Source organism: Micromys minutus (assembly GCF_963924665.1).
Source record: "Micromys minutus genome assembly, chromosome: 17".
Classification (NCBI taxonomy): domain Eukaryota; kingdom Metazoa; phylum Chordata; class Mammalia; order Rodentia; family Muridae; genus Micromys; species Micromys minutus.
This window is the reverse complement of record NC_137952.1, coordinates 32,865,150-32,874,495: the sequence shown is the minus strand read 5'-3', so window position 1 is coordinate 32,874,495 and position 9,346 is coordinate 32,865,150. Positions and strand designations below refer to the sequence as shown.

The following is a 9,346-nucleotide window of genomic DNA, read 5'->3' as shown; positions in this document are numbered from 1 at the left end:
TTCCATAGTCAGAGCCTACTCTCTCCTTGCAGACCTGGACTACCCAAAAAAGGCTTTGCTAACATCTCCTGAAGCATAACAAGGAAGCAAATTTCTTAGATGCCTCTTTCCCTTTTCCAGACATAGATCCCCTGACCAGTAACCCAAACAGCAGCCAACTCCACTCTTTCTTCACCGAAGTATACATAATTCAGCTGACTGACGTTATCAAGCCAGAACTCTTGTGGAGAGCTTGTGTGTGTTGGAGGCAGGCTAACTCCCCAGAGGGAATCTACCAGTAGGGTCTAGTTTCAGGGCTAACTCTAGTTTAAGGAGCTGATGATTTGAAGATTAAAAGGAACGATTCTTAACCATCAGGGGAAAGCAGAGGAGAAGACAATCGCCTTTTGAGTACTTATGCAGATTGTAGGTACAAATAGGCTTCCAAATGGGCAAAAATTAACCAGGAATTGAACCTGGACAATAACATTAATTAACGACTATTTGTGGAGCTTTGTTTTTTGTTTTGTTTTTGTTTTTTAAACAGGGCTTCTTTCCCATGGCTACTCTGTGTGTGCAATTTATTTGTGCATTTTTCTGAGGGCAAGGTTGTTCGTTGTTTTCGTTCTTTTGGAGTCATGACAGGATCACAGGACTAGTGAGCAGCTACAAGCTCTTCCAGTATCCCGAGTAGGTTTTGGCTCCTGAAAAGTCTCTGAGGTCCTGGCAAAGTGAACATGGGCATCCCGAGTTCGAGGCAGCCCAACCTCCTAGGTAAATACTTTTGGGAGGAGTGTGGCTAGAGGCACACAACCAGCCTGTGCCCTTCTCCTTGGCTGTCCGCCAGCCACCCCCGCTCGGGTCGCTCCTCGGCCATCCCCGCCCCTGCACGTCTCCATTTCCTACTGCGCCTCCGCCCTTTTGGCCCCGCTCGGCTTCCGTTCCAGATGATCCCTCCCCGGGGCGGCTGCCGCCTCCAACGCCTTGAGCTGGAGCCGCCTCCCCAGCCAGTGGCGTAGCCGAGTCGGCGTCCGGCCGGCGGTGCGGAGCGGACGTAGCCCGGCGGAACCGAGCGGGGGGCCATGGAGAAAGCGGCCCGCGGCTCCGCGCACACCGACTAGAGCCGGCGCCCGCCGCCGGCGCCATGGACCGAGCGCCGGCCGAGCAGGTACGCGAGCGCCCGGGCTGCTCTCGGGCCTCGGGGCCGGCAGGCCGCCTGGGCTGGAAGGCCGGGGGTGGTGGACCGGGGCCGTCCCGCTCAGTGGCGACAAGCGTTGCCCTTTCAGCAGTCTGGAGTGTATTCCTTTTATGAAGAGACTACCGTGGCTTCCCCTTGTCTTCCCATCTAATTACTTTGCTAATAATTATCCTTTTAAAATGGAGCAAGAGTTCATGTTGAGCCCATATTCGCATTCGCACAGTACTGTTTAGTGTTTTGATTGCATCAAATTCTTGCTGGAAGTGTTGGGAGGAAGGGCTAATGGCAATGTGAAAAATAACTTAAAAGAATAGTGTCATGCCTCCTCCTCACCAGTAATCTGCAGCTTCCCTGGACACGACTTAATTTGATTGTGATTTTTGTTCGCTGTCATTTTTCCTCTTCCAGGGCCTTGGTCAGTTAGTCACATAGTTAAAAGGAGAGAACACCGATGACTTGCCTGTTAGTTTTGCAAATAGTTAATTAGCTCCAGTAAACGAGATGCCATCTCCCAAGTTCCTTACTGTGTTTATATATAGTTAACGACAGTTTTGATTTTGAATTGCACACTTTTTGAGCCAAAACTCAGCTTTCTAATTTTGAACACTAAGTCGTTTCTGTTGTTGATTCTTGTCACATTGTTTATTCCATCCTAGCTCTCTTACGGAAGATCTTCCCTACCTCAGCACTTTCCTTAGGGCCTTTCCACACAGATTTAAAGAGGAAAGCAAAGCTTCAAGAGAATAGAAGTTTGTTTTTATTAAAGAGCACAAATTACCAAGAGAAAATTGATGTGGTACCACTTGGTAAATACACACTTGACTGTGGCCCATAGTATTATGTTACAGCTTGTAGTACATTTTAATTAGAACATTGTTTTTGAGAGTAATTCTGAAAAAAGAATCCGAGATTTCAAGCCTTGACAAAGGAGAAAGGAAATTTCCTTGCATGTGTGTCTCTGATGAAAGGGTGGGACATTTTTGTCCTTCCTGGGCGCTCAGGAAGCACTAGCATAAGTATACTCCACATAGGGCTCCTTTCATCTTGGAGGGAGTGTAATTACCTAGTTAGATGGTAACATTGAGCATAGCTCTGCCTGTGGTTATCCTAAGAGCAAGTGTAGCAGGCTATTGAGAGAGCACTCTCCTCTGTCAGCCCACAAACTCCACCATGTACTTAAACCCTTGGAAGTCTCAGAGCTAGGGGAAAAAGCCATGCAGAAGTATTTTATATTGAAGGGTTTTTGTTGTTGTTGTTTTTTGTTTGTTTTTATTTTTTTTACCTCCAGTACCCCTCGCCCCTGCTTGGCCTGCAATAGGGAAGTACAAATCAGCCTTACCTAGGTAAAGGCCCTCAAGAAGTATTTGTGCCAAATTCCCATCCCCCCCCAAGTGTTTTGGTTTTTCCTTTTAAACCATTGTTGGCTTATATTCAGAATTTCTGAAAATGCCTACAGCATTAACTGTTGTCGAGTTTAGCAGTTTGCATAAGTTCGTTTTTTATAATTGGACTCACCATAGACTTGTTGCGTTTCAAGTGAACCGAAGTAATAAATCCTTGGAGGACTGCACAAGACTGACTGAAATGGAAACACTGGGTCTGAAGGCATTTGTGCCACGGCTTTATAAACCACTGTTTATATAAGCTGCTTTTATAAAAAAGATAAGCCTTATATATATTTATAGGGAGCAGTTCATTGGGGATAGAGTGCTAGACGGTTAATCCTAATTGTAATAATGACTAAAACCATCTTAAAACTCAGGAGCCTCTCGAGTACTCTCTTTTATCAAGACTATTAAGTCAAAACAAGTTTTAACTGTCAGAGTTAGCTGTTGTAAAAATAGTTATTAACTGGTATGATATTTGTGTGTGTGTGTGTGTGTGTGTGTGTGTGTGTGTGTGTGTGTGTGGTTGGAGTGGGAGGTAAAAGTGCATAGTGTCAAGATAGAGGTCAGAGGTCAAGGCTGGGCAGATATCCTCTGCTGCTCTTTGTCTTACTTTTTGTGGCACGGTATCTCACTGAACCCAGGACTCAGCGATGCGGCTAGACTGGGTGACTAGCAAGTCTCAGGGATCGTCCCCTCTCTGCCTCACAGAGCTGGGGTTACAGTCCTACCTGTGAACCAGCTTTTTGCCTGGGCAGTAGGGAAGGAAATCCAATCCCAGTCTTCATTCTCACAGGGCAGGTGCTTTACTGACGAAGCCTTCTCCATGGCCGCCCCTTCTCAGCACTGATGATGATAAAGCTTGTGTCAAGGGGTGTGAGGTGTGAATTATGGGTGCATTTGTTTACAGCGATTCAGTGTCTCTGTGTTTAGGAAATCAGCTGTGTTTTGGAGGTTTTAAATAAGTAATGAGCATAGAACTCTAAAGTCATCTTAACTTTAGTACATTCACGTCAGACTTCTAGAAGAACCTACAGAACCTCTTCTTTCATTCCTAGCAAAACAAATGCAGTGAGTGCCTGGGGCTTTGTGCAGTTTTGTCAGAAATAAGAATATAAGATTGGGCTGGTGAAATGGCTTGCTTGGTAAAAGTACTTGCTACCAAGTCTGATGACCTGGAACCCATGGAGAAAGGAAGAAACCAGTTTCTGAAAGCCTCCTTACCACCATCCATATGTGTATCACAGACACAAATGGGCTTGAAATAATATAAACATAGAAAAGTGTTTGAACTCTTGTGGCAGCACTCCAAAATAAAGGCATAGTCAGTTTTCCACATCTGTAGGTCCCACATCCCTGAAATGACCAGCTGCATCACAAATACACCGAGGAAAAAAGTTGAGTCTCTACTAAATGTGTGCAGGCTTCTGTCTTTGTTGTGCTACAAACAACACAGGATAAGAGATACTTACACAGCTCTCAAATTTGTTAGCTGTTGTAATTAGTGGAGAGTTAGGTAAACAGAACAGTGGAGGGTGTGCATGGCGCATGTAATATCACACTTACTCTAAGGCCTGTGGACCATCAGGACTGTAGTGAAGGTCTGGTCTTGCATAATTAGACAACTGTATTATTGTAAGTGTTATTATAAAACCTGTATTACCTAGTAACAACTGACATTTTCATAGGAAGTTAGCAAACATACTGTTTCTTTAAAATAATGCTCTGAATCAGAGTGCATTCATTTAGAGGAAACATTTGGAAATTTAAGAAGATACTTTTAAGCCTTACGTCTAAAACAAAATAAAAACCAATGACATTAGAAAACTATTAACTAAATATCAAAGGCCAAAGACAAAAAAATAGAATGGTAGATTATTAGGACAACATGCTGTGCCCCCAGTGTGTTCTTAGGAACAAGATCTCAACTAAGATCCGTGAAGGATAAAGGGCAGACCTCCTGAGTTTGGGCTGGCTGCTGGAGTCAACTCACTCATGTGCATGATCGGCAGAACTGCAGCGGACGCTGAGACTGATGGAAATCCACATCTGTGCCTTTGAAGGTGCCCATCTCACCCAGAAGTTACTGGATATTGTAAGTTAGTTGATGCTTAAATACAAGCAGTTTGGAAAAAGCCAGTGAGGCCACCAAAAGGTCCACCTCTGCTCACTATGGTGACTGAACTCTGGGAGTGGCCTCCTCCTCTTGTATGAAGATAAAAATGCGTCCTGTGTGTTTTGCTACAAGAAGGTCCTGGGGCTGGGGTGTGTGACATCTCCAGATACAACAGTTGCTAGTCCTGTCACCAGAACAATGGGGTCTTAGCATGTTTTGCGGTCAACTGTAGTATAACTATGTATCATGTAAACCATGGAGTATGACTGACATGCTCTGACACAGATGTAGTCATGAGCTCTCTGTTACTGTAAATCATGGGATGTGACTGAGGTTGTGCTCCGACACAGATGTGTAGTCACAAATACTCTGTGTTACATAGTTTAAAAGGAAAATAAAATTGTTCATCAAGGCAAGAGGTCAGGGGAGAAAGCAAGCAAGAAAATAATCATAAAAGCAGAAATTAACAAGTTAGATACTATGAAAATTCTTATTACATGTAAAAGGCTGCTTTTATTTTTGAAAACACCCTCCAGTCTAACAGGCTTTAATAGACCTGTGGAAAGGCATGTGGGGGGGGGTGTGAGTGGTCGCTCCACATCCCGTCTTCCTCACTGGGCTCTGAGACAGTGCAGCCAGCAGGTATGTCACACCTCATTCCCCCTAGAAGGCACTTATTTTATCTGTATCTTAATATTTGATGCATTTTCACCTTAACATAGGATGTGGAGGTTTCATGGTCTCTTCCTGTGGGTGTGTGGGACATGCTCTTGAGTTTCACTGTGGGAGAGTCTCATCATGTTCTACTTTAGTTCTGACTTTAGGTGGGTGTCACTGTTCTGGGAGATGATTTGCATTCTCTTGGAGGCTTCTCTGAGGAAGCCGTGTGGGTTCTCTGCTGCACTCACTGCCTTGGACCGCGCTCTAGGCCTGTGTTCTCTTTGGTACAGTGCCTTTCTGAGTTTGAGCCGGGGCTCGTCATGGAGGCTCTCCGACCCCAGTGCTTGGCTAATAAACTCTCATAAGGGGCATTTTATACTTTTATGTTCCAATAACATCTTTGGTTTTCTAGATTGGTATAAATGGCATTTATTATTGACATTTGTCTTAATATGTACAAGATTAAAAATAAGAGAAAATATTTCAAAGACACAATTATTCGGAGTTTTTCATTAATTTAGGAAGTTCTGAAATAACTTGTGAAAGCTACTGCTTTACCACTGAGTGAGGTGTTTGAAGCCAACAGTAAATATAAGAAAGATGATATTGTCATTGGAGTTCCCACTTTATGTTTTTTATTCTCTCAGTTTACTTTATACTGTGTTTTGGCTGCATGTTTATCTGTGCACAGGTGCATCATGGTGCCTGTGGGGATCAGAAAAGGGCAACAGATACTCTAGAACTGGAGTCACAGACTGTGAGCCTCCACGTGGGTGCTGGGATTTGAATCTGCATCCTCTGGAAGAGCAGCCGGTGCTCTTAACCGCTGAGCCATCTCTCCAGCCTATATTTACATTTGCTTAATGGTAAGGTAACAGTTCACATCTTTAAGTTTTAATTTCTCAAAATATAGATTAAGGAGTTGGAAGAGATGGCTCAGTGGTTAAGAGAGCATAGGACTCAGCAGTGGACCCAGGTTCACTTCCCAACACCCACATAGGGTGGCACACAGTCACCTGTGACTCTGGCTCCGCACAACTCTGCCCTCTAGCTGTGTGTACCTACTCACTTCCCTTACCTGCACACAACCACAGATACTTGTACATTCATACGTATTCTTAAAAATGAAAGAGACCATTAAATATGTGTATATCGTGAGCTACACATACTGGTGCATACCTATGAGAGGGTGAGGCAGGAGATCGTGAGTTCAAGGCTAGCCTGGGAATAATACATTTCAAAAATGGCAATAAAAACTAGTGACTAAAACATGGAAATTCAAACAGAAGGATATTATTATATAAAGTAACTAATATAATTTTTCAATAGTTTCAGACATTTTTCTTTGATTTCTATACTAATACTTAAGAAAAAGTTGCCAAATTTTACACTTGGATTTTAAAGGATTAGTTTGCCTCAGCATTGCTTTTTGGGCTGTTAGAAGTATGGTAGCTAACTGAAGGCTTTAAAGTCACAGTGAACAACTTTGGAAAACATGTAAAGTTGAACTGTAGGAGAAAGTTTGTTAGTTTGTTTTTTCTGATGACATCATCTGCTTAGGCAGCTGTTGACTATAGTGGCTTCTTTTTCTCGTTTTCTTTGCTAAAAACAAAGGATTGTTTCAATGTTTGTGAATTTTATTGTTGAACGTTGGCATCTAGAATTGCATTTAGAGTAGAAATCAGTACAGGAGCGTTAGTCTTCAAATATGCATTCATGTGTGCCTGTGAGTGTGTGCACCTGTGTGCAGTGTGCCTGTGTATCTGCCTGTGTGCACACAATAGCTTAAGTAGCCATACAGTCTGAACACGTTACTTGGGGCCATAACATGTTTATATAAAGTACACATGAAGCTGTATGAAGATATTTGTTGCAATTTTTAATCTGAACAAGAATTTGAAATGTCACCAAAGTGATTGATTAGGTTGTTTTGTTTTTGATGAGTTTGTTGTTGTTTTTGGGGGGAAGGGGAAGTGGGTGGGCACAGGAGAAGAAGTCAAGGAAAGTGTTACTTTAAAACTATTTATAGTTATTCTGACTCTTTTTTTCATTGTAGACTGTTTGCATTCATGTTCCTTGTTTTATGAAATGCTGATAAGTCATAGTCTAGATTCTTACAACTCTTTAGAGGACTCTGATTTTTAAAAGAAATCCTTAAAAATTACATTTTAGTGCATTTAAAATAGACTCCCCTTGCACCTGTATAAACTGTATAAAGCAAGTTTTCATTATCTGCATTATCATTGGAAATCAGCTTTTTCTCAAGTAAGAAATCATTTTATGGGCTGGAGAGATGGCTCAGCGGTTAAGAGCACCGGCTCCTTTTCCAGGGGTCCTGAGTTCAGTTCCCAGCAACCACATGGTGGGTCACAACCATTTGTAATGGGATCTGATGCCCTCTTTTGGTGAGTCTGAAGACAGCTACAGTGTACTTATATAAAATAAATAAATCTTAAAAAAGAAAAAAAAAGAATTTTATTGGTATGTTGTCTATCAGTCTGGAGTGGCTGGGTGGGAACTGCCATCTCCCTGGCACTTGGAGGTATCTTTGTGAGTTGTACTTTAGGAAGTCGTATTTCACATCATGTATATAGTTCACAAGTGTGTTTTCTTGCTCCTTCAGGTTTGGTTAGTAGTGTGAATGAAGACTCCACAGTGCAGTGTGGCAGGTTGGGGTAATAGTGCTGTGTACCATAGATCAGCTTGTTAATGTGGATTAACAAGCATTTCTCCTATGTGCTCTGGACTGTTTATGAATCATTTTTCTTTTCTGAGTGAATTTTTATATTTAAATTTTCATGCATTTTTCATTACTTTCATACAAATCTATGTTTTTGTGAGAGTGTCAAATGTTATCCTAATGAATTTAGTAGAAAAATGTCCTGGTTAGGATTATTGTTTTTTTAAGGTAATTGTTTTGGTTAGTTAAAATATTAACCAAATTTTATCAACTTTGGTTTATTAAAAAAAAGTGTTTGGTATTTTTTAGATTATAAATTTACATGGTTAACATTCTGTTTTTTAAGAATGTACCATAGATTTATTTTTAAATTTTATTTTTGCTCTTGAGACAAGAGCTCAGGTTGGTCTTTAATTCTGTGTAGTAGAGGACAGATGAGTTTTGAACTTGTGATCCTCCTGATTTTCTACCTCTCAAGTGCTGGAATTCCAAACCCAATGTGGTATTGATATGGTGCTAGGAGCTGAACCCAGGGCTTCATGCACACTAGACAGGTACTCTACCAATTGAATTATACCTGCAGTGAGTGAGAGACGGTCTGGGTATCCCCAGAGTGGATATCAAACTTTGAATTCACTATTTAGCCAGGCCGATCTCAGGCTCATGGCTGTCTCCTGCTCCAGCCTCCCGAGGGCTACTGAGCCACCCTGTCTACATCCTGTAGTAACTTGATGTTTCAGAAACTCAGGGTTGTTAACTATAACAACGTGCAGAAGTTACTGAAACCAACATTCAACTTGATAACAAGTTCAATGGCTTGTAAATTCCTCTAATTAAACTATGGAACTTTGCAGGGAGCCCCGAGCTCTACTTACCTGCTGTTTCTTTCTTCCTAAGAGTGTGTTCCTGTCCAAATTGTAATATTTTTCCATGTGTGTATTTTCCCTGCCTAGAGTTTTCCATGGCTTTTTAACTGTCTGGAGCTGTATTATAGAAAAGATAGATGCACAGGAACCAAGGGACTGACACGCAAGTCTTTTGGGTGGCAGTGCTGTGCACAGGTACCTACCAGGAAAGGTTACTCTCCAACTTTAACTGTGAAACATAATTTTTTCTTATGTTTTTGATTCATCTTAGACATTTCCCTTCATTGTAATTTAATGATACAAAACTTAATATCCTGCAATGGACAGAAATAAACACTTTTTCAACTATTCAAAAAAAAAATTATTCCTTAAAACTTGAGCCAAATGACTTTTCTCCCTTTCAAAATTAGCAAGAAACGCAACTTTGTCCACAGAGCTAGATTTCTTTCTACTCGTTATTTT

General features: G+C 41.7%; 1 protein-coding gene across 4 annotated transcripts in view; it reads left to right on the top strand.

Annotated features, from left to right (window-relative positions):
* Positions 1-979: 979 nt before the first annotated feature.
* The window catches only part of SECISBP2L (SECIS binding protein 2 like), a gene marked incomplete at its 3' end in the record, with an annotated part of 42,377 nt that continues 34,010 nt past the window's right edge, over positions 980-9,346 (top strand). For all 4 annotated transcript variants that reach the window (XM_080931130.1, XM_080931131.1, XM_080931129.1 and 1 more), the window contains exon 1: positions 980-1,147. In XM_080931130.1, coding sequence (XP_080787256.1) covers positions 1,124-1,147 — 24 coding nt within the window. In that variant the 5' untranslated portion in view covers positions 980-1,123. The remainder of the gene's footprint in view (positions 1,148-9,346) is intronic.